This window comes from Macrobrachium rosenbergii, chromosome 52, assembly GCF_040412425.1.
Source record: "Macrobrachium rosenbergii isolate ZJJX-2024 chromosome 52, ASM4041242v1, whole genome shotgun sequence".
Taxonomy (NCBI): domain Eukaryota; kingdom Metazoa; phylum Arthropoda; class Malacostraca; order Decapoda; family Palaemonidae; genus Macrobrachium; species Macrobrachium rosenbergii.
In genome coordinates, this window is record NC_089792.1 from 23042309 (window position 1) to 23068659 (window position 26351).

Genomic DNA, 26351 nt, shown 5'->3' on the forward strand with positions numbered 1-26351 from the left:
GAATAAATCCAATATGCCTCATTATGCCATTTAAAACATGTACATTTGATATCAATATAAAATTTTTCCATCAAAACTTTGGCTAAGCAATTCCAACCTGAGTTGATGGGAGATGAAACGAAATAAAAAGCAAAAATCCTTTAAAATGACAACAAAAATTTGTGTCATAGGACTAGAAAATTTACATCATGGAGGTACAACTTCCAAGATCTGGACAACTTCTGTCATTTTAGGAACAATATAATCAAGAGAAAGGAGCTAGATATAAGAAAAAAATTGTTGCAAACAAAACTTCAAGTAACAATATATTGCACATTTATTACTTTACTTTCAGTTAAAATCTTGAATATTACTGGTAAACTTAAATAAATAAAGTGTAGGCAAAAACAGTTCGATAAGTTGTTTTAATTTTCTGTACTTGAGTATGCATAAGTACTATATTACTTTAATATTCATTTCATTGTCACTGATAAACTTCCCCTGGAGTTTAGCAAGCAAAAATAGTATTTTTCTCAAGACTAAAATCATAGGCTCTCTCTATCTCTATCTCCTCCTCTTAACAACTGAATCTTTTAAATAACTTTTTAATTATTTTTCAATTTAAATCAACATATTACTTTTAAGCTAATTTCATCCTCATCAATAACTTAATCAGAGATAACAGATGAAATAAATTCATGCCCTCTATCATAGGCTTTAGGGATATATGATACCCTGTAATAAAACTTTGCAAATATGTGGCCAGCCACCCAAAGAATTTTATGGTGGCTGGGAAACGATACTCTGTAATAAAACTTTGCAAAGATGTGGCCAGGCCCCTAAGGAATTTTGTGATGACTGGGAAACAAGAGTTTATGGTAGAAATAAAGCCATTTGTCTCCACCATCCCAGTATCTGGTAGTGCTACAGAGGAATGAGCAACATTTGTCTTCCTTTATGAGAGAGAAAAAGCTCCCAATAGATACCCAGCAATTTGGGACCCCTGAGAGAAAAATCTCAAGACAGCCATGGCTGGATTTTATGCTAGGCTACACCTAATCAAAGAGCTTCCAGTGTCTTCCAGAACAATGTTCACTGCAGTAGCCAACACTTATGTGGACCCTATTCTGGAGTGTCGCATGAAGGCTTGAAAGGAAGCATTGGTGGGCTCCAACATTTCACTCCCAATGTAACCTCCCTATTGCATTCTTCCCCTATCTGTCAGGATTCTTTTGAAGAGTCTGTTGTTGCACAACTCATTGAATGAGTTCAACAACAGAACTGCACAATATATATACTGTTATTGAAAAAGGGGAATCTGAGAAACAATACCCTTGAGAGTTTCCTCTTCCTTAGCCTAAGAAAGCTTGATGTGAATCAGAGCTGTACAAGCCTCCAGTCGCTACTAAAGGACCCCTCTGACAACAGAAGAATGACAATAGTATCAACACCCCTTTCAAAGTAGACAAGATAGTCCTACCAGGAAAAAGCAAAATAAACTCCTCGACTGTTTACTACAAGGAAAGAACTTGCATGATTGAGGTTGTCTTCTACAGCATATCATGCAATGGAAGTCCTCCCCTTGGATCTTAGAGGGACCATACTAACAAATTTCACTAGAGATCATGTGACCCAAAAGAGCTGGCCATTTCTTGGTTCAAGGCCTCATGGGGTCGAGATTCTCTCAACAGTGACAGAAAATGTCTACCAGTCTCTCTAGCCTAAAAAGAGACAAGAGTTATCTTCATTGCCAGATAAACAGTTGACTGGGTTAGAGAAGCACAGACTTGTCAACATTAATCAGATGCAGAAGACAATCCGTTGCCCACAACATCACCTGAAAAATGAGTTGGTGAGAACTAAGCAGTTGTCCAAGTTTAGAACTTGGATTCCTAGGAGATGGCTCCTTCCCACAAATGCAGCCAAAACATGTGAGTACATGTGTTGTGCCGTACTCACACCAATGCACAGAGCTTGAATTGGGAGACCTTCCCTTTAAAGACAAAGCGTAGATACTTCCTCGACACCGGATGGATCAGGATAAGGAAGTAGCCATCCTGCATACCGACAGAAAACATCCATCTCGTTCCAAAAGGCTGCCAAGGCCAAATAAGATGACTCCATAGAAAAGGGAGTAAAATAAAAGAACCTGTTAAGACTAGCAACATCCACTACTGGTCTCCAGCCCCACCTCCCTGAGGCCTAGGAAGAAAGTTGGTGGTAAAGACTTGGTGACTAGTCTAAAATTGGCTTGATCACCTCCTGTAACAACTGTCTAATCTCTTCCTTCAAAACTCAGAACTTCAGTGTGATGAGAGAGAGAGAGAGCACAGTAAATGTAGTGCTTTGTAACTTACATTAAAGTTGTATTTTTTATAATGCATGATTTTTATGTATTTTTCATATTTTGTAAGCATATCCAGTAATTGGGTAGGACTATAGCAACAGCCTATGTTTTTATTAAGTTAAACTGTCCAGTACTGTATTATGTGTAATATTTAATTCTCTCTCTCAATCAGTGTGTGTGTGTGTGTAAAGTCAGCTGTCAGCTGTTAGCCCTGAGGGATGAATGGGTGGAGGGTGGACTGTGGGAGAAACGTATCCCCTTTTTGTCCTGTGCTGGTTTTAACACACAATCATCCTTATACCAGGTGATAGGTCAAACACTTTTCAATTCAACTACTGTATTATTATAAATTTATTCTTATTTTCCTTCCTGTTATTTTACTGTTTTTAAAATGTTCATTATGTACGTTTTTTGGCCCAACCATAACTTTTCTGTCTGTCTGTCTCTGTACATTTGTCATACTGTCTTATACCGATTCATGCATCTTTTTGGAATGGTACCCAAGGGAACCACCTTAACATTAACAAATTAGATATCTTACTGTACTGATGCAGATAAATGCAAAAATTTAATCAATATATTTTAATTGTCTTTTTCCATAATTTACATTCCCTACTTGTTTAATGTATCAAGTCACAGGTGTACATCTACTATAGAGTTGCTATGTAACCTGTTAGAGAGAGAGAGAGAGAGAGAGAGAGAGAGAGAGAGAGAGAGAGAGAGAGAGAGAGAGAGAGAGAGAGAGAGAGAGAGAGAGAGAGAGCCTGATCAGACTGTGTGGATATGCTTCAAGTAATAAAACAATTTTATTAAAAATATTTCATAACAATTTCCCTACATCAATGAACCAAAACATAACTGAAAGGACAAAATGCTGCGCAACCCCAGCTACTCTTTAAATGAAAAAAAAAAAAAAAAAAAAAAAAAATCTTAAACTCTAACCAAAATCAAATCTACATTGTAATAAGCCATCAAAATGAGCTACAAAGAATGGGTTAGTAACTTCCCAAACTTTGGAAGGATGCAAATTGTCACCCAGTTACTATGGTACCATAAACATATGAACTATACATAAATACCTGTAATACAACCAGAAATATGTACAGAAAACTATTTCATTACAGAATATTTCATTTCAACACTTAGTTTCTAAGAACACTGCAGTACAATTACCGTTTCAAATCTGCTTCAAGTTCAGACCGTAAGTGAGGTTTTGACATTTCAAATCCCATAGCATCATAACCTTCAACCAAACCCATTCCAAGCTGACCTGGCACAAAGTGATGGTCTTGTAGTCCTACATACATTCGAGACTTGATTGTTTCAATATGTTCAGCATGTGTTGCATCAGTTCCTGAAGGAGTAAAATTTCACCCATATAATTAAGCTATGCATATGAAAACTCTCAATAATGAAATACACACCTTACAACTAAATATACAAACAACTGAAATAAAAATACTGTATAAATTGGAAAACACTAAATGCCTTGGCTAAGGTAAGAGTTCACAGCTACTGAAACACTACAAATAACCTGGGCCAATTTAGTTCCAAGTGTATATTACTTTTAACCGTTTGACATCCCTGGGGGTGCCAAAACTCATCTGTGGTAAAACACTCATTTTCTTTAATTGATTGATACAGCATTACTATATAACAGTAGTTTTGGTCTCATTCTGAAACTGATACCGATGGTATGGGCGGAAGCACTGCCCACCAAGTCGTTTTACATTCAGTTCTACACAGTTTACCTTTTGGCCCGGGTAAGAGAATGAGGGTTGGTAAGAGGTGGGCCCTTAAAGTAAAGACTACAGGTCTGTATGTTAGGAAAAATACAAATTACTTTAAAAATTTGTCATTGGTTCCTACATGAATACAAACCCTCGGTCTTTACATATGGAGACTTACTTTTGGAGGGAGGATTCTGAGTAAATCTCTGAAATGACTGGTAGTTTGGCTCACCTGGGTACTCTCTTCCTGGTCATGAAGGAACAAAGGAAGGAGACCATACCTCTAAGCTATTGAGTAAGAGAGATGTTCAATCGTCAGACTTCTGGGAATTTTGAATTAAAGGAATGTAATATCCTTGATTCGAAAAGGTTTGGATGAACTCCCAGTCTAGGATACTATAAAGCTAAGAATAACCAACTTGTTTGCTCATAGTCAGTCCCTAATCTCCCCTTGCTAGAGAGAAGGAAGGATTTGCATCTACTATTCCATTATAGCTAGGATACTCAGTCATCTAGATCGCCAGCACGCACGCCAATTCAGCATGTGATGGCTTGTTCACTGGAAGAGGAAGAAAGACAGGAGAAAGGGAGGAGACCAGTCCCACACACACCTCCTTACAACCTGTCCCTCAAGAGCTGGGTGCAACTACATGACTTGTTGAGCAGCCACCATAGGATCCAAGGAAAAGGAGTCCAAGGACCTATGGGTAACGTCCCAAGGTAAAAGGAGATGAATGTGATCTGCACGATTACATTCCATCCTAGTACTCGACCGACAGGTTCTTACCGAATGTGATGGATAAACTGATGCCCCTGGCCTCAAAAGATCTGGTTCCCAGGTTTATCCAATGATTTGCTGAACAAGATAGGAGTGACTGTAGGCAGGACTCTATTTTCTTGGGAAACGGAAAAGCTCAAAAACTCAGAGAGTTTACCCTCATCCCTATATAATCTCCTGAGAGAGTTTACCCTCATCCCTATATAATCTCCTGAGTCAGGGTCAACTATGATGAAACCAGCAGTCCAGGTTCAGGCCTACGTGGTGCCTAAAAGGTGTAGCCACTTTGCGAGAGGGGCTAGTATTCGTGTAAATATCTGCGGAGCTGTGGAGAGGCTGAAACACAGGGCTCGAAACTGGAAGACCCTGTCCTTGAAAATAAATCTGAGATATTTCCTGGAGTCTGGATGAACAGGGACATGGAAATAGGTGTCCTGCATATCTAGGGTGATCATCCAACCGCCCTATTGAATGGATGAAAGCACCAACTGACTCATCTCCATTTTGAACTTCGTCTTCTGGACGAAGAAGTTCAGAGCACTGAAATCGAGGACAGGTCTCCAACCTCCTGATGACTTGAGGACTACGAAAAATCAGCTGTAAAAGCCTTTCGTTATAGTCTTCCACTTCATCTATGGCCATCTTTAGGAGAGATGACACTTCCTCCGACAGAGTTGCAAATCTCTCGGAGCCTTTCGAGTAGGCCATCCATGCGATTGCCGTGGACACAAGTGGAGGATACCCCTTGAACAGGATTGAGTAACTCTCCTTCAGGATCTTGACTGTCCAAGGCTCCACGCCTCTGATACTCCACCTCTCTCAGAAGAGGAGTCTGGCTCCCACGGGTACATGAAGGACAGATGCATCACTTTTAGTCAGCTGTCTGGAGAAAGTCCTCTTGATGGACCTTGCTTTGAAACACACTTTAGAATGAGGTTTAGAAGGAAAACCCTGTCTGCTTCCACAAAAGGGCTGCTGTTGTAGTGGAGAGACAGATTTCACAGCAAAGGATGGGGGCTCTTTGGGGCGCTTAGATGACTGGGCCAAAGGGTCCTGTGTAGACTTTTTCTTCAAGTCAGTAGCTGTTTCCCTAACTGCCGATTGGGGAAAAAGGTACTGCTTATCCTTTAGTGGTGAAAGAACACAACAATTCCCTTTTCTTGAGCACTCCAAGGGAGAAAGGGCTGCCAGCTCCAAGGAGCCATCTCTTATGGCTTTACTGTACCAGAACATGACAGAATGCCCAACCAGCCTGCAGAATGGTCCGTCGCCAAATTGTTACAGTCCTCGATCTTCCTGGCGAGAGCCCTGACTGTCCAACTGAGGAAACTGAAGACTTCGAAGACCTTAAACATATACTTTACCAGGTGGTCTAACTCCAAGGAAGCAACCCTAACTTCAGCTGACAAGAAGGTGGAATGGTGTGCCGAGTCAATCAGGCCAGAGAAGTCCCCTGGGATGCGGCAGCACCTCCCAAAGATGGAGATTCTCCAGCAGCATAGGACAAGTACCTCCTAGCTGTCAATCTCGATGGCGGCAGGGCAGAAGTGGCCTTCCCTTGCTCCCTTTTCACTGCAAGCCAATCTTCAACCTCTTTACGAGCTTTCCTCGAAGAGGAGGAAAGGACCATCTTGGGAAAACGAGAGCTTGCGTCCACTTGGTTCCTCATTAGGAAAGTAGACGCTGGTGAAACTGGAGGGGCTGGCTAAAAATGCTACGTAAAGGTCGCTAAAAAATATCTCAGCAGAGAAGCTTATGCATAAGAAGCTGATTCCTGAACTACCCCTCCTCCTCAGTAGAAGAAATTGGAGACATAGATAAATCCTTGGAAGGTTTAATCCCAGCAGGAGCCTTGAATATTCCTAAAACATCTGCTACCTGCTGTTTAATGTGAGCAAAAGACAGGTCTTCTGCTGTGGGGCGCAGGTGAACCAGAGTTGGGTGGGCATTCGGCTGGTTCTGGGTGCTTAGCAGCTGGCGCTAATCACACAGAGACAGTCAGCGGGTGCTCGGGAATTGGCACTGGGCACTTGGAGGCTGTGACTGTTTTATGTCGCTCAGGCGAGTACACTGGGTGCCAAATACTGGCACTCTGGTGAAAAATAATTAGGGCTGTGCCAGGTACTGTAACCTGGTTGAGGACTGAGAGAAGGATCTCTAGTCCATTTAGACGGAATATCAGAAGTCTCGTTGCCGCCACCTCTCTTCAGGGAATGGGACACGCCGAGAAGACCCCTAAAATGCCTCTTGTCAGGGCTACACTCCGAGTCTGAAGACAACTGGTGGACACTAACAGAGATGCCCTTCCAACGGCAGTCTGAGGACCTTCCACTAAGTGAACCATGAGTGACAGGTTCTACTGAGGGGGAGACTGCCCATGGGCAAACCCCACCAACCCTCTTTACACCTCCGGTATGTCTTCTCCCAGGTTCAGGGAAGTGTGACAGGCACCTTTGTCTGGGAGAGTCAGCGGGAAGGACAGACACCTCTTCCACTGGCACTGGCACAAAACTATTTACTTTGTCCATCAAGACTTTTAGGGATGCCCCTAATTAAGTCAGTGTGTTAACCACCAGATCAAGTCTACAGTCAAACTTATTCTCAAGGCTGGCAATGGCATCAGGTTCGAAGCACGGGAGCTAGGTACGCCAGTAGATGGTACAATATTGATATTAGGAGGACTAAGGATGGGGACAAGGCTAGAGCAGGGGAAGAAGTCATGGCTCGGTCATCCACACTCAGATTAGGAGCCGGTTCTAAGCTACGAGCCCTAGCCTCAGCTCTTGAGGCAGCCTTCCTTTTCCTATCTCTATCTAGCTTCACTTAATTCAATTTTAACACCTTCCACTACCTTTCATCCCAATCCTTACATTCGTCACAAGTCAGGTATTTTGACCACACTTGTCCTCTACAGTTAACAGCATACAGTATGGGAATCATAGGTTGGTTTAGTCAAGCGGGTTTTACAGTCCTCCCTACAATACTTAATCCTGGAGGAACTAGAGTCTGATATCATTAAGAGTCAAAAATCATAATAAACTGTCTAAACTAAGCTGTAAAGGCTACCAGAGAAGTGAATACATCATCAAAGGATATTCCCAAAATAGTGATGAAATTCCAAACAAAGCTGCTACAAACATCCGATGTTGTATCGAAGGCCGGCAAAAAAGAAGTGATATTTTCTGCTTTGTTGTTCCTATTTGTTTGCTGATGGTGGGCAAGGTAGTTACCTACATGAAAAAGACAGAAGTGCTACACAAGTTTTAAAAATTTAAGCTGCTGTGCAAGAGGAAAAGTATAGCTATATAATTACCTGGTAAGTTACTCATATGAAAGTAAGGTTTTCTCACGATTTTTGATGATATTTTTGGTTACAATGATTTTCAGCTGACAAAGCGGAGTCGGAACGGAACCCCCGTCATAAGCCAGGGCCTTCCAGTATATATTTTCATTTATGGAATTACATTGAAAATAAGCAATTTTTTAACAAGTCAACAACTGTAATGCAACTCTTAATAAATGTGTTAGTTACACTAACTAACATCAGCAAATACCTGTTTCTCTAGTCAGTTGTTGATGTCAGTAGTTGCTGTTGCTTATTCTGGTATTTTGCATGCAATAGCAAGTTGTTAGCCGTAAAATATAGTAATAAATTGTAATACAAGCCATAGGTTTGGTAAGCCTGGTTGACTGAATTGATTCACACTTAACCTACTGATGACAGTAATGATGTCAGTAAAATGCAATCAGCTGATGATTTTAAGAATGTAAACAGAACCAGAATGCAAGTGGCAGTGATCGTTTTGTTCATCTTTTGTAATAAAATTAATACAACAATACATGCAGTACAATTGGATATAGTAGAACAGCAGTTTTATTAAAATTATCATTATTCTCAATACAACTATTATTCGACTTTTGTAAAAGGATATCTGTCAGTGTCACGACCTAACCAGGGCCAACAGTCTCTCTCTCTCTCTCTCTCCTTTGCTTCTCTCTCTCTCTCTCTCTCTCTCTCTCTCTCTCTCTCTCTCTCTCTCTCTCTCTCTCTCTCTCTCTCTCTCTCTCTCTCTCTCTCTCTCTCTCTCTCTCTCTCTCTCTCTCTCTCTCTCTCTCTCTCTCTCTCTCTCTCTCTCTCTCTCTCTCTCTCTCTCTCTCTCTCTCTCTCTCTCTCTCTCTCTCTCTCTCTCTCTCTCTCTCTCTCTGGCCTATTAGTTAGTTAAAAGCTAACTTACAAATGCCTTATCGGTGAAATCTACTGAAAATGAGACAGGCATAGAAAGAGCCTATCCTATTATAATCTACTAAAAAAGAAACCTGAACATTAGGCATATCCTCATGTAATCTACTAAAAATGCATCTCTCACTATACTGTGCACGATATTATATATGATGAAATCTTGCTTGGGGACAAAATTTTAAGGATCGCATGACACACGAGTACATATGCAAATTAAGGTTCTTTTTGATGCTATATATTTCTGTCTTACTGAATGTTATTGTTGTATATGAAATATGCTTGTGTATTTAGAGCAACCTTCAGTTTCAAAAGAAAAAAATCCAAAACCGAAACACAACTTGCCCCGAGGGCTTCAGATAAGGGATTGTGAACCTGTAAAAATAAAAAATGAGAAAATACAGTAAAAACATAAATGGGAATAACGTAAAATGTAAAGAAAAAAATCATAAGTGTAACAAAACAAACCAAAAAACCTGTAGCAAGATCACCAATGCCAGCAAATGAGTGTCTGCTTTCACACGAACCCCTACACACACACACACCTAATTCATCTTTTGGGTTGTAAAAATAAAAACTGAGAAAATACAGTAAGAATATAAATGAGAATAGCATAAAATATAAATAAAAAAATTCCAAGATGAAGACAAGAATCTTGACAGCCCTTCACCATAGGACATGTACTGTACATGTGCTTAGTTGCAAATTCCAGCTCTTCACTTAGGAAGCAGCAGAGTTGAACTTTCTTGTGCAAGTCAACAGAATTACCTGTACCAATTACTTTGCCTGTGCTTCCTTAAAATTTCACTTGGTTTTCATTTAATGTTTCATTTTTCTCCATTAACCAACTTGCAATGATCTAAGGAGTATTTTAAAGGTAGATGAGGTGGTTAACTGTTGGGTTAAGTGTATTCTAACCTAACCATTATGTAATCAGGCACCTTACAAGTCCTAGTGATGCTGGATTAGTGATGGTCAACCTGTACTTTGCATGGTAAGAAGTTTAATTCTTCTCTAATTCATTAATAACTCTGAGTTTACAATCAAGGCAAAATGGGACCTATAAATGTGTATGTTAATTTTAAAAAGCTAGGATGTGACCAGACAAAAAAAAAGCCAAAAGGCAACAAGTTTTACTGTCTAGAAAACGTAATAAAAAAAAAACTTTCATGTGAAGAACCTGTTTACAGAAACTGTAACATTTACAACTAAAAACAGGTTAGAAACAAGATGGATATTAAAAAATTGGTTATTTAAACATAACAGGAACTAACCTATGCCATGTTTTTCCATGAGAGCTATGAGGTCAGCCTCAGTCAAAAGGTTAGGAGGAGAAGTTTCACCATCAACCATATCTAGAGAAGTTGGCATGAACACTTGCCCGATAGTGTAATGTGGCATTACTTTATCACTCCAGCGATCATAAGGGTAAACTTCCAAATAGTTCCTCTCCACTATAATTAGGCCATTTGCAGTGAACTGTAAGAAATAAAGCCATCAAAAAATGCATCAGCAAAATTATAATGACAATAATGATAGTGGTGATAAAAAGCTAGACTGCAGTAAATGATTTCAAGTATGAGAGCAGTTTTTGCAATTCAATTTGCTTTTCAGTAATGATATTCACTGGTAGCATCTCTGTTCAGTATACCATGTCAACTGTCAATAAAAAATTAAACAAGAAGTTCTTAAGAAGTGAGACATGTTTGAGCTTAAAAATTCAACCGAAAATTCTGATGTTTCCAATCATTAAAACTTATGTATTTACAACTACTGTTTATATCTTATAAACACCTTGCCTCAAAAAGGAAAAAAAAATTAAACCATATACAACAGACATTAAGATAAAACAGCAATACCTATGATGGTTGCCATATGAGAGCTGCCATCCACAGAAATGGGGCTGCTCCTATTTTACTTGCTATAAGTTGGGATGGTAAAATGCTTTATGTACATTAAGAAAATGATAAATCCTTGATTTATTAAACACTGATTCAGCATATCATCACAATTCAACAAAAAAATCATCACATAATTTTCTTAATTATAGTGCCTTAAACAATTCTGTTTAGAAAAGAACAAACTTCCAAAATTTAGCTACATCAGGAATGTATTTGCTAACTTTCCATGCAATAAGCATGTCACTAAATTGCTGTAAACAAACCATCACCATCACTTTCCTTCCATGGGAGCTGTTGTCATCTTGTCAATGGATTGTTCAATTTTATTCCATCACTAGCTCATAAAATTTCTGTGCCTTTTTTATCTCTAGCATTTTTGAAGTGTGTTTTGAGTGTTAAAATATTTAAAGACAGTTTGAGTGAGGTGAATATTATATGTCAAGCATTTTTATTTTAAAAATATGCAATTTTCAAAGATAAACATGCTGCAGTCTCCTAATTGAAAGCTAGCCAAGGCCATTGGGGTAAGATGTTTTAGGTCCACAATAGTGTGTGTGTGTGTGTAAAGGAATTTTGATTATGTGATCAAATTCCAAAGCATTAAACTTATCTAGATTAACATGAATTTAGATAAAATTTAAGCTAGTTTAGGCATACTATTATTATTATTATTTATCGGCATAAGGTCCTCTTTTAAACAGGTATTGTTGAATGAAAGTGCTGCATCAGATGCATTTAATTTCTATAGTCTTCTCTATTTTTCTAATTATTGCTTTTTCTCAGCTACTGCATCAGGCGAGTAACGTTTCGATGTTATTCATCTCCAAGAGGAAAATAGTTGAAATTCAGGGACTGCATTTATTCTTATACTTAATTATGGAGGACATGGTCCGTAAAGTTGTCTACAATGTAGGTGTCTTTGTTAATTAGAGTATACAATTATACAGCCAACGTTTAGAGTGATGTTGATGGTCGGGTCTACTCAATACAGTATTCAGTATAGTCGAGGGTCAGCAGGGGGGTACGCCGGGGCGAGATACTGGCCGTCTGTTGGCTGGTGAAAATTTTCTTCAAGCCAACTTTTCAAGCTTGGTCACGCTGCTGCAGTCTTGCTGACCAGCGGGGTAGGGGCGTGGCATCACTAGGCGGTGTCTGACGTTGTGTGACGTCAGGGTCTGGTGTTCTCCTGAGTCTATTCCCATCGGTGGCAGGATTGTTCGTCTGATCTGGTGTTTCTAGGCAGGGGGTGTCGCTTGTTCTGGTGTCAGTCTCAGGTCTTGGTACTATTATCCTTCTTATATTTACGGGGAGGAAGACTATTTCATTCAACCATACCCATTATTATTATTATTATTACAGTATTATTACAGTAAACCCCCATATTTGTGGTTTCACGATTCGCAGACTCACCCTTTTGCGGATTTTCTCTACGGAACATATATACACATTGTTTGCAGAAAATTTGCCCATTTGCACTATTTTTCACTGAGAAATATTCACTAATTACCGTATTTTCATATTTTCAAGACTAAATGCACTTTTTGTGATAAAACTATTAAAATAGGCAGTTCTAAGTGTTTTTAGAGGGGTTTTAAGTATTTGCAGATTTTAGCTATTCGCGTGGGGTGTGTGTGTGTGTGGTACACATCCCCCGCGAATACAGGGGGTTTACTGTATCATTATTCAGAAGATGAACCCTTTTCATAAAGAACAAGCCCACAGGGGCCACTGACTTGAAATTCAAGCCAAAGAATATGAAGTTCATTTTAAAGAAGTAACAGAAGCTAAAGGGAAATACACTACATAAAGAGAAGATCAGTTATTAGAAAAACAGATAAATTAACACAGAAATAAATAAATATTATACAAGGAGAATTGTAGAATTGTATTAGAGTAGTAGCATTGCACCTTCTCTTGAACTTCTGAAGTGCCAATTGCATGACATCCTAAGGAAGGCAGTTCCACAGTACAACGGTGTGAAGAATAAGGACCTCTGGAACTGAGAAGTTCGACAGTGAGGCAAATTTACTATATATTGGTGCTACTGTTCAGCAAATCTGTGGTTGCTCTCAGCAGGAAGGGGATCAAGGAACAATTGTGAATGTGAAAAATCTCTGTTAAAATACAACTTATGAAAAATTACCAAACAAGAGACCATCTGTCAATGCTCCAAGTCATAATTGCTAATATTAGGAAACACAAACCTACCATCACAAACAACTCTATCTACAAAGCCTAAGAACGAGTAACAGGCTCGGCAGAGGGAGCGACTACCCGTGGGCAAACCCCACCAGCCTCCCCTGGGCCTCTGGTATGTCTTCTCCCCGGTGCGGGGGAGCGGGACAGGGACCTTTGCCTAGGAGCGCTGGTGGGACAGGCAGCCACCTCCTCAAAATGCACAACACTGTCATCTTGCACTTCACTTGGACTAAGGGAACACTGGAAGCTTTCTCTATAAAAGCTTTAACAGAAACACCAAAGATTGGAAGCACGGGAACCTGGTAAAGGAGTATGAGGCACAGAACTAGGAGGGCTGAGGATGGGAGACACAGGGATTTGAGGAGAAGAAATAGCGCTACCTTCTACCACAGACGGAGAAGGAATAGGTTCTAAACTAGCCCTATTTTCGGCTCTAAGGGCCATCTTCCTCTTTCTATCCCTATCCAATTTAACTAAGTGAGATTTCAACACTCTCCACTTTTGATCATCCCAATCCTGACATTCAGAATAAGTAAGGTCTTTATTACACTCCTGCCCCCTACATTTAACACACTTAGTGTGAGTCATAAACAATTTTGACTAACCTAGTTTTATAACCTTCGGTGCCTGAATACTTCACCAAGAGACTGGAACAAATATCTAAAAAATGATGAAAGAGACAGCACAAAACCATCAATGTTAACTGGGTGCCAGCAGAAAACGAATTGAAGCTCTATGCCGAGTTGTACCTATCAGTCCCGAATGTGGGCGGGACCTTGTGACCTACACAAGCGATGGTAGTGCCACTTTGTTGTTTGAATTTTTAGAATGCTATGGTAAGAAGTTTGTAGCTAAGTAATTACAGGCAGTCCCTGGTTATCGGCGGGGTTCCGTTCCCGATGCTGTGATGATAATTGAAAATCGGCAATAACCAAAAATCAGCGGTAATAGCACCGATCCCTGGTTATCAGTGCCAATAACTGGGGATCGGCGCCGATAACCAGAGATCGGTGCACATCGGTGTCGAAAATCCAGTTATCGTCGTCACTAGGCAAGCACCATAAAACTGGATCGCCGATAACCGGGCACTGCCTGTACTTGGTAAGTCACTTATATAAAACACATCCCTAGAAAACAATCCAACTAGAATAACATCTAGCTTGGAAACAACAGAAGATGCTGCAACCATGGTAGGATTGTTAGAAGAAACATTGATAGAAGCAAAAGGAAAAGACTTGCTGACAGCTGAAGAAAGCATGTCAAGAACGAACAGGTGCATTCTGAGGAGAAAGAGGAATAGCAGACAAGGGTTTACAATGAGAAGTAGATGTAAAAGAGATTGGTTTAACAACTGATTGAGTCAACGTAACATCAGATTAAATACAACTCACTACAGATGCATTATTACTATAAAACTGTCTATATCTGTAAAATTAATCCTAGAGTGCTAACAACCTCATTACTAGATGCTGATGAAGGTAGAAGTTGTACATGGTGCAAAAATTTATATTTACCAAAATGACCTTCCTACTAGTGTTAATCAAAACTCAAGAGCATGAAAAACAAGAGAAGGTGGCAAAGGGTAGAGAACCATATCGTCCCCAAGAACCGACCTAGTTCCCTTGCAGTGGACCCATCAACTGTCACCAGGCAGTCCTAGGATCAGGCTACAGATGGGCGAGGGCACTGACACCTTACCTCCTACAGGGAAAAAGTGAAAATGATCGCACACTATGGGGGGACCTGGAACGGTTCGCTAACATGAATTCAGACAGACCTTTTACTGACTAATACAAAGAAGTCTCAGTGCTAGCTAAAGCATTAGCAGAGGAAAAGGCCACAGACTGAGAAAGGACAACAACAGACGAAGAACCTTCAGAAGGGGGGAGAAATGAAAGGCTTAAGACCTGACCTAACTATCTGCTTTTTCATTCTCAATCTATTTGCTTCCCTTCTCTTTCTATACCTAACGAACTTAATCATAAAGACTTTCAAAAATCCCTACATTCCTCACATCTATTCTCAAGATCACACTCTATACCCCTGCAGCCAGCACAAACAGTTTGTCTACCTTAAATTCAACATCCTGCTAACACACTAATCATTTCTGCAGAACCTGACATTCTTAGCCTTAATTCTAATGGAAGGCATCCAAGGAAAAGAAAATGCGTGGTACCATGAAAGCAGCAAACAGTTAAAACCATGAAATGCTGAGTGCCAAAACACAATGGCAGCAAGAAGAATTCTGACAAGAGCTAAAATGTTTGAAACACACCTAGTGGAGAGCAGATGTAGTACAGTCATCCAGGTCAGTCATATGATCTTTTTTGTTTGAATGCTGATTTGGCATTCAAATAAAACTACTAGCTTCGCACATATTATGGGAATACTCTCAACACATTCTTTTCTGCCTTTTTTACATTAAACCATAATACATACAGAATGACAGACACTGGGCATTTTATAAATGCCCAATGACTCCAGTTTGTGAAGATTGTTTTGTAATCACTTTCAGAGAAAAAGTTCTTTAAATTATATTAAATATATTTTTTCTCAACTCTTTCCTCATACAAGGTGTAAGGAACATGTAAGAACTGTAAAACATCTTTGTTTCCTTTCTAAGAGCTATTTCATATTCCACATGAGACTTTCATACAATATATAGTAATTAAAACTTAGAATTTACTTACTAACTCTCCAGCTATTTCAATTTCTACAATTGTTTCTAGTCCTTGAGCATCCTTACTGACACAGGCCAGGAAATGTCTAACAATGAATTCATACAGCTTTTTTTCATCGCCCTGAAGATTACTTGCATATTTGGTAGGATGGATTGGAGGATGAGCCTGGTCAGATTTCCTCCCTTGTCTAGGGTTAGGCCCAACTTCCAAAACACGAGCAGCAAATTCTGTTATAAGGAATTAATTATACTTTACTATTTCAGAACATGTAAATGCTTTCAAATTACTATGTAATCATATGGCCACATGAACTACAATCCTTTACATATTACAAAAAACATTTAATTGATAAATTCCATACAAAAAATTACTTTTGTTATTTAAATTTACTGGGTCAGTTCTTTTGTTAAGTGAACTACTTCATGTTCTTTCCTGAACATAACTAGTTAACATTCTAATATTTTATGTCATTGTACACTAAACTGTAATACAGTATAATTATTAGAATGTTTTCATTAACAACAATACCAACAAAGTGTCCTTATTAAACAAAATTTAAATAAGTAAAATTTACTCTTTATTATATTAATATAGATTACTGCAAAATAAGAAAATTACATAACATACACTGTACAGTAAATGAATCTTCAAATCTGTTTAAAAGATAATGCCAAACCTATTAAGCAATTTTACACATTTCTGTACAGATATTACCTTATCTTGTTCCTTAATATGACCAGACATCACATGTCTCAGCAACTTCTTAATCTATTAAAACATGGCCAGTGTTTTTACACTGGCTTTTCTCTTGATGGGGGATACACATGCAATGAGTATTTTCTACTCTCCAATATCCTGTGCTTTTCTACATGATTTCATAGGCCTTTGTCCTACTACTGTACTACTATTTATACTGTTTTTCTAATCATTTGTATATCATGACTTCTCAATGCATCCAAACCATCTCAGAATGACAAATTTTAAATCAATTTGTATTTTCTATAACTAACAAACCTGCAGTCTTAACATAAGGGAAAAGTTCTTTTCCAGACCCTAGGCACAACATCTCCCTACTAATTCAACATTCATAATATTCTGGCCATATAAATAATAATATTCTATGGTCACCTTTTTATAATCTCAATTTCCCTCATCAGTACCAGTGTTTCTGCGTAAAGACCTTGCATACTAATCTTAAATTTTTTTCTCTCTAATAATGAGACACTTTTATTTACCAATAGTTTAGATCTCTCCATTAAATTCATACTGCAGCTACTATTTTATTTTTATGGCCATTTCAACTTCTGCTTAACTGTCCAGTGTGTACCCACAATAACAGAAATTCTCTACTTCTAAAACCTGCTCGTTTACCATAACATTGTTCTCCACTTCCCCATTTGTTCCTGTATTAGATTCCAGGCATAGAAAACTCTTACCCCAGATATAATGGAAATTTTGTGCATCCCTTTCAACACCATCTGTTACATTTGGCATACAGTGCTGAGTTCAGCACCATACCTGTCCTTCAATATCAACATGGCCACTATCCTGATTGTACTTTTTCCTTTGCTTCCCTCCTCCCATCAAAGCTTTGTTTTGCTTACACTGATTTTCAATCCTCTCTGAATCATTCAACTCTTCCAGCTTTTTACTTTTCCACAACCTCTTCTTCAGATTCTGCTGTTAATGATAAGCAACCTGTATACAGTACAAATGCTGCTTACTATACTATTATAAACAGCATAGGACTCAGCACTGATCCCTAATGGGCACCACCATTCATCGTATTCTTCTGATACACCTACAGCTGTCTTCACATTAGATTTAGTGCTTGTGTGAAGTAACATTACTCACTTAAATAGTCTTCCCAGTACCCTCTACCTTTGTAATTCCTATCTGATTGTTTGTCTCAGTACCGTATATTAATTTTTTTCAAGATCCACAAATATATGGTACTGCATATTTTCCTCTCTGCTTGTTACTATTCATTCCTGACTCTCTCGTCATTTACAGTATAATATAATCTTCCCAACAGATGTATGCTATAAATCTATCTTGTAATCATAGCTCTTATAAATTTTCATATTCTTTCCAAATGCCCATGATTCTTGTGCACAGAAAAGTACAGTCCTTTTATATGTTATTATTTTTTACTCTGGTTACTAATACCCATGATTCTTGTGCACAGAAAAGTACAGTCCTTTTATATGTTATTATTTTTTACTCTGGTTACTAATATATCTTTATTAACCTCGACTCAACCAGTCTCTTTTCTTTGAATGCAGACACTAACTCTTATTTTCCTTAAGATTCTCTTAATACAATACCAGCTTCAGAATCTATGTCATCAAAACAATACGTATGTTCTTCCTCTTCTACGACCCATCTTTCCACAAGTTTTCTCACCTCTTTTTTTTTTCTGCATATCTCATGTGACACTACTAACATATCTGATACGTAGTACAGTATTGCAATCTCTCACAACATCTTCCTGTCAAATTTTCTTCCTGGACTTTTTCCTTTGTTTCCTTTCTAATATTACCATAGGCTTGACTTTGTTTCCATTTACTTTCAATACTCTCTCCTCCATTCCATTCTTCCTCTCCTTTTAAATGTCCAAGGGTTCTTCCTCTAATTCTTTTGTTATCACTGGCATTCACATATAGCAGCTCCAGAAGGCACATTTTTGCATTTATTTGTAGCTTCCTTCACTACTATGATAGCTGGATGCATTTTAGTATGTGGTATCTATGATATTTTGGATGGTACAATGTCATCGAACATCCTAGATAACTTAAGTAGTCTCGTTATGGAGCTTAAGATAGTTAATGAAAATATGGAAATCAACGTTATGTCAGCTGTTTCCGAACCTTCGTGTTAACGAATATCAGGACATTATTACCTCCCATAAAAACCAACTACGTGAATGGTGTTTAGGCAATGGTATATTAGATATAAACTGTGAGTTGTCTTTCAAGCTAGCTACTGGAGAAACAGATGAAATGTGTTTTCACCAGACCAATGAAAATCCTGGAATTTTCTTAAATAGGGGTGGTGCAATTAGGCTACTTGAGTCTCTTAGCAAGAAATTCCAGCATTTTAACCTCTGTGATAACCGGAAGAATGTCAAAAGATCACATAAGTGGATAGAAACAAAATCAGAACGTAGTGCTATCTATCAGCAAGCACGCCCTCGCATCATAAATACACGCAGGGAATCGGTTACTGGACACTGGTGGAATTCAGGGCAGACCACAAATCGGGATCATACTAACTACAGGGAGGATCAGTGTGGAGAGAATGGAGCATTCAAGAAGTACCATAAAGATGACGGCAAAAACTACGGACAAAATCAGCGTTACCAATCCCAGCCCAGATGTTATAATTAAGGTGAACATAACCACAGCCAAAATTCATGTTATTATGATCACAGAATTAGATGCACTAGCTGCCATGGTTTAGGGCATAAAAGTCGATTATGCCCTCGCTATGCCCCTTAGGATAACGACCAGGAAGATGGCATTGCAGGAGGTACAGTGAGGATCACTATCATTGAGAAGGATGTGAGAAATCTGCCAACTATAGAACACTTGAATGCCAGTCTTTATGATCGCATTTTGATGAAGTACAACTGTTAATGAGAGAAAGGAAAATAGACATTTTATGCATAAGTGAAACATGGCTAGATTCGGATATCCGAGATAGTTTTGTAACCATTTCAAATTTTAATATCTATCATTGCCACTAGGGAAGAAGAGGAGGGACTTGTATTTATGTTCGAGATGATTTAAAAGTCAACAGGATTACCCTAAATGTTGATAAAGTAGTAGGAGTAGAGGATGTCTGGATAACTATACAACATAAAAAGCTCCAATCATTCATTGAAGGGTGTGTTTACTGCCATCCTAAAGCTTTAATCTCCTCTTTCAATTACATTCAGGCAGTTTTTTAAGCTGTTTCCTTGCGTGGAAAACCAATTTTTATAATAGGTGATATTAATGATGTAATGATGACTTATTATCCTCTAATAGAAAATTAAGTAAAACTATATGCCAATTAAACCTACATCAGGCAATTAATAAACCTACAAGAAATACAATTATAACCTCATCATTGCTAGATGTTATCATCACAAACAGATCAGAAATGATTTCCCAAACTGAAGTAGTTCCCTGTCCTATTGCTGATCATGAATTGGCAACACTACAAATTGATATTTCAAAACCAAAAAGACAGCCTGTAACTAGAATGTTTCGTAGTTTAAGAAACTACAGTCAGAATATGTTCTGTAATAGCCTATTAAATAGAACCTATGACCTTAATGCTACTTTAAGTACCGACAATTTAAATATTCACGTTCCTATATTTACTAATATTTTTATTGAGAGTTTAAATGAGTGTGCCCTATCTGTAACAAAAGTACAGGCAGTCCCCGGTTTAAGATGGGGGTTCCGTTTTTACGCCGCGTCATAAACCGAAACTTGCCGTAAACCGAAAAATCATTGAAAATCGTCAAAAATCCTAAGAAAATCTTAGTTTTAATGTTTTGGGTGTATTGAAAATGATGTAAACTACATTTATATTGAGTTTTTTATAAAAAAAAACTCCAAATTTTGATTATTCTGCCGTTTTGGAGCCATATTTCTTCCGACGGATTGGCGTACGACAAGTCGTAACCCCGGAACATGCGTCGTAAACCGGGAAATAATTTCTGATAAATATATTTGAAAAGCGTCGCAACCTCGGAACGTTGTAAGCCGGACCCGTCGTAAACCAGGGACTGCCTGTATTTACCTGGCCCCCAGCTCCTTGGATAAGTCATGACCTTAAAATACAAATGAAAGCAAGAGATGAATTGCATGAAAGAGTCAAAAGGGATACATTAAATCTAGAATTAAGAAATATTTATAAAAACTATAAAAAACAAGTTAATCAACTTATTAAAACAAAGAAGGCAGAACATTTTAAAGATAAGTTTAAAAACTGTCTTGGTAATTTGTCTACTAAATGGAATATTGTTCATGAAATTATCCCTGCCACAAACAGTAACATAAGTATCCATGATGACAAACAATAAGAAAGATAAAGCAGAAGAATTTAATGAATGTTTTGCAAATGTAGGTCGACTGGCCTTCGAAAATTCTCAATTGACCTCGAATGCAAATAATAATCTGCCCACTTTAGATGCTATTATACCTCAAAGTATCACTAGCAACTTTTTCAGGCCCCAACCCGTTGACGTAGATAGTTGTCCTGATAGTGAGGGATTTGAATGACTCAAAAGCATTTGGATCTGATGGTATTTCTCTCCGTTTCATATGAGGTGCATTACCCGTGAAAAGTTTTTACCTAACCGTTATAGTGAACACCTCCATTGTAACGGTTTATACCCTGGCGACTGGAAACTATCTCGTGATACCATTTTTCAAGAACGGTAACCCAGATGCAGTCGGAAATTATCAGCCTATATCACTCCTACCAGTGTTATCTAAGATATTATAAAAAATAGTCTCAGTTCAGCTCATGCAATATCTTGAAGAAAATAATTTATTATCACAAATGCAACATGGTTTTAGACCACATCTATCAACCGAAACCCCACTGATGAAGATCACAGAAAAAATTTATAGTAACACAGACGAAAAAAAGATCTCTCTCCTTATTTTGTTGGATCTCTAAAGTATTTGATAGCGTTAACCTTGATGTCCTACTTAATAAATGTATACAACTAAAAACTGACCCGATTTGGTTAAAAAATTACAGTATTTGGAAATTCGATATCAATCGGTAAGAATAAACGATGTAATATTGTCCTCTAAACTAGTACAATTTGGAGTCCCACAAGGATCAATATTAGGACCAATTCTTTTCTTAATTGATATCAATGATATGTCTGTTTCTTTAAAGGATGTCTTTTATACAGTATGCAGATAAGTCAAATCCTAATCACCTGAACCATAGAAGAATTACAAATGATAATTTCAAGAGCGGAAAGTATCTTAGAAAATGGTAAATATTATTTCCAAACCAGTGGATTAAATGTAAACGAATCTAAAACTCAGTATATTTTCCTTGGCTCGAGGCAATACATTTCTCAAATTCCTGATAATATAGTCATAAATTTTAGTGGCTATGTTATTGGAAAAAGTGACCATGTAAAAAACCTTGAGTTAACTTTGATCAGTACATACTTTTTGATGTTCATATAAATGAAGTCAGTAGGAAAGTGAATGGAACACTAATTTACCTAAACAGAATAAAAGACAGGTTTGATAATGAAATACGTAAAATACGACTGATGGGAAGGCAAAGAAATGTGATCGTGTAACCCCAATTTTAAGGAAATTACAGTGGCTAAATAAACAAAGAATACAGTGTGACTTATGTCTACTAGTTTATAAAATATTAAATAAAAATTATTACCAGCATGGACTTTTTCTCTGACATCGGTTAGATTTAGGAGTGACAGGACAACAAGAAATAGCAACGACCTTTACATACCAAGGACAAATACCGAGCTGGGTAAAAGATCATTCACTGTACAGGGTCCTTTGGCTTGGAATAAGCTACCAGCAGGTATAAAAACAATAGCTAATATCAATTTTTTCATATCAGTGTTAAAGAAACGTATTTTGCCTGTAGGTTGATTACTCTTTATACTAACTGCATTCCCAGTACTGTAACAATAGGAGTACAACTTTCTAAACCAAAGTGATCCTTAATTCACACATGTAAATAAAATTATACATACTACTACCCTATGTATTACAAGGCTACGTTTTGTTTTCATTTTTAAAATGTTCATCCAGGTTTGTTGTATGTAGTAAATTGTAAGTAGTATAAAATGTAAGTAGTATAAAATGTAACTCTTGCATCGAAATGCATTGATTCGTGTAAGATACAGAATAGCCAATGTAAATATTGGAAATATAGCTTATTATTATTATAATTATTATTATATTATTATTATTATTGGGAAATTTTGGGTTCTTTGTTTCCTGAATTCCCCTTTTCCCAGAAGAGTGTACACTGTACAATTCTGTTGGCAGGCTGCTTGTTGAGCCACAACAGACTCCTCAAAAAGGTCCTTACAGAAGGGGTTAGAATGTAACAATGCAGTGACATTGGAGAGTGATTTGATGGAGCCCTCCAATGCTTCCATTCACATTTTTATGCGCCATTCTAGGACGTAACAGAGTGCTTCCCATCGGGTTCCCATAAGACTTTTGGCCTCAACTGCAAAAATTATCCTGGAATCTTCTGGAAGCCTTTTGGTGGCAACTTCCAGCAAGGTGGTAGAGGTTATAATACTAAGGAGTTGGAGCCTAGCATAAAATTCTGACGAGGCTGTCCCCTCTGAGAGTCTCCTCATATGGGTCCCAAACTGCTGCATAGCTATGTCTAAAGGGAGCTTTTTCATTTCAAAAGGGAGTTGTAGCGTTGTCCATTCCTCGGTGGAATTTCCCGAAACTGGGATGACCATGGCAGATGGTTTTAATTCTGCCATTCTCTCTTCTTTTTTAGTCACTACAAATTCTGAAAATCTGTCTTCATATGATTAATACTTTTGAAAGTGAAGGGACAGAAGGCTGGGGCTGCTTGGTGAGCAACTTGGGTCTTATTCAAAATGGAAGTAGAGATCCATTTTTTGTTGACCTGCTAAAGGGTGATTCTATAGCTTTTAATGCTATAGACACAGGTAAGAAAACTGCTTCTGTTAGTGGTTTCTCCATGTCTGGTGAAGATGGTACCAAGTGCCATTCTGTATTAGGGAATGCTGTCCCGTTTCTAAATTCTACACGTACAACTTCCATCACAGTTTTTCTCTCATCTATTACATATTTGCCATTGGGAGAGAAAATGCACACTGAGGCGTCTTGCCAAGGATTATCAGTATCATCAGGGGTGAGTATTGGAGAACATATTGTTTTGATCTGAAGTTCTGTTTTTCGAACTAAACATTTTGTTGTTTCCAGGAAGAATTCTAACATTATACCTTGTTTAGGCAGTATTTGTATCTACACTCACTTTTTGGTTACAGGATGTAGTACTTTTGCACTTTGGGGTGTACATGACCGACTTACTTTCCTTTTTGGAATCATGCTTTATGTCCCTATGTATTGCCATTCTGTGGCAAGGGCATCTTTGATGGTACTCAGTTTCCTTACAGAATTGATTCAATGCCGCAAACTGTGTATCCCTTCTGGGGGAGCTTGCGCAATCTAACTGAGCTTCAGCAACTGAACTGTAAACTGTTAATCAAGGGGCAGAAGTCCTGGGTAAGTTACTATGCTCCTCCAAAAATGTAGTAATTTCAGTCGGAGTTAAGTGGATTCTAATATCCCTCTTGGGGGAAAGATCCAATTCAGCAACAATAGCTGCAAAAGGAACAGAATTCCTTCTGGAAGGTTTCTCCCATGGTTAGCTAAAATTTGTGTCACCCTGAGCCTTCTGGGTTCAGCAGGGCCATTTCAATGGCAATGTCCACTTCATATTCTTTAGTAGGAATGTCAACCCCATGGAAAGATTCCTCTACTTCCTCCATGTAAGGAGGAAGGTGCTATCTGTTTAACTGAATAAGAACCACCCATATAAGTCGAAGCTGAAACCCCGACAGCAGAAGCAGGATGATCAGTGAAAGGCAGGCAGCGATGGGCGCTCTGTCTCTGCTGGACGTCCATGAATCACTGTGCGATCAGGCAACAACAGGTGCTCAGGCGCTACATGGCACTCGAGAGAAGATGGGCGAAGATGGGCGCTCTGACACAGAAGGTCGAACGGACACTAATGAGTGCTTAGATGATCTCGGGTTCTCAGACAAAACAGGGCGTTCGGCACTCAAGGAAGCTTCAGAAACTGCAGGGCGCTTGGGCGCCAGAGGAGTCTTGGGTGCTGGAGGACGCTCAGAAGACGCTTTATGGGAAGAAGAGCACTTCCGAGACGAAGGGCGCTTGGGAGCCACACTCTGACTCTCCACCAAGTGAGTAACAGAAGGAAAACGCTCCAGGCTATCCCAATGGCTGCATGACGGATGAGGACTGAGTATGGGATCCTTGAATCTCTTACACAGCACTGGAGGAGAACACGACATATCACCTGCACGTCTTTTTGAAGGACGGGATTCATCCACAAAGCGCCATTGACACCTGGGAGAAGACTCATCAGAGTTTAAAGAAAGACGATGCACATCCAAGGATATGCCTTTCCAGTGGCGCTTGGCTGCAACCTGGGATTCAGCAACAGGTCCAGCCGAGGGGGCGACTAACAATGGGCAGACCCCACCGACCTCCCTTAGGCTACCAGTTTGACTCCTCCCAGGTTTAGGGGAGTATGTCATTCACCTTTACCTAGGAGAATCAACGGGCTAGGCAGCCACCTCCTCCACCAACACTTCACTAGCACTGGGCACTATTGGGCACTCTACCGACACTACACTGGCACTAGGCACTACTGGGCATTCCAAATCACTCTTACTGTCCATAAGGACCTTCACAGACAATCATCTCGAATCTCTTATCAATCTTACACTCAAAGCTGGCAATGGGGTCGGGTTCAGAATACAGAAAGCTGGGTAAAGGAGTGGGTTGCACAGATGGAGAGTTATGAACAGGATCAACAGAAATCACAGGAACGTCGATTTCGACATTAGCATTATCATTATCATAGTTATTAGGAGGTTCATGGCTGACTTACTAATCCGTCTAGCAGTCGCCTTCCTCTCCTTATCCCTAGCCAGTTTATTTAAATGAGATCTCAAAGTCTTCCATTTCTTACTGTCCCAGTCGGTACATTCGTTACATCTTAAATCTAATGAACAAACCTGTCCACTACAGTCTGTGCAGATAGTATGAAAATCGTAAGATTCTTTAGTCAAACGTGTATTACAGCCTTTGCTGCAATACCTAAAGCTAATCGAACTTGAGTCTGACATATCGAAAACAAGTCAACTAAAGTCACAATCGGGAAATAAAATATATATCCAATTAACCAAGTTGTCAAAATAATGATTAAACAGAGCCTAACTCTATCTAAAAATGCCAAAAGGCCTATCAAAGCAAGAATACTTCACCAAAATGATGAAAAGACAATCGGAAATGACGAATTCCAAAATCAAAACTGCAGAAGCAAATATAGCTCCTTTCCTAGTTGTTCCTCTCTTACCCTGAAAATGGGCGAGGTTAGTCATCTAGCCAAAACAAAATTTTAGCAGCTGAGAGAGTGAAACTAATAGCAATGTAATTACTTGGTAAGTAACTTATATAAAAAAAGCTTTTACTTCAAAAATCTTGACAAAATCTTTGGCAAGGAAGTCTAGTTCTGCCGAAGCACCAGAGGGAGCTAAGTCCAAAGACACTTGTCTTGCTCCCTTTTCAACAAAAGCCAAACTACTAACTCCTTGAGAGACTTCTTGGAGGACGAAGAAAGCACCAGAGGAGGGAGCTTTCTTCAACAAGCTCATAAGCTCGGAACACAAAAGTCCTTGTCTACAAAGGACAGGA

The 26351-nt window shown here is 38.7% G+C and overlaps 1 protein-coding gene across 1 annotated transcript in view; it reads right to left on the reverse strand.

The window, feature by feature from the left end:
• Window positions 1–26351, reverse strand: part of Top3alpha (topoisomerase 3-alpha) — a 91408-nt gene that overhangs the window by 44579 nt on the left and 20478 nt on the right. Inside the window, exons 6-8 of the mRNA XM_067095973.1 lie at window positions 15862–16079; window positions 10346–10550; window positions 3500–3680 (exon numbers count right to left, since the gene is read on the reverse strand). Coding sequence (XP_066952074.1) covers window positions 3500–3680; window positions 10346–10550; window positions 15862–16079 — 604 coding nt within the window. The remainder of the gene's footprint in view (window positions 1–3499; window positions 3681–10345; window positions 10551–15861; window positions 16080–26351) is intronic.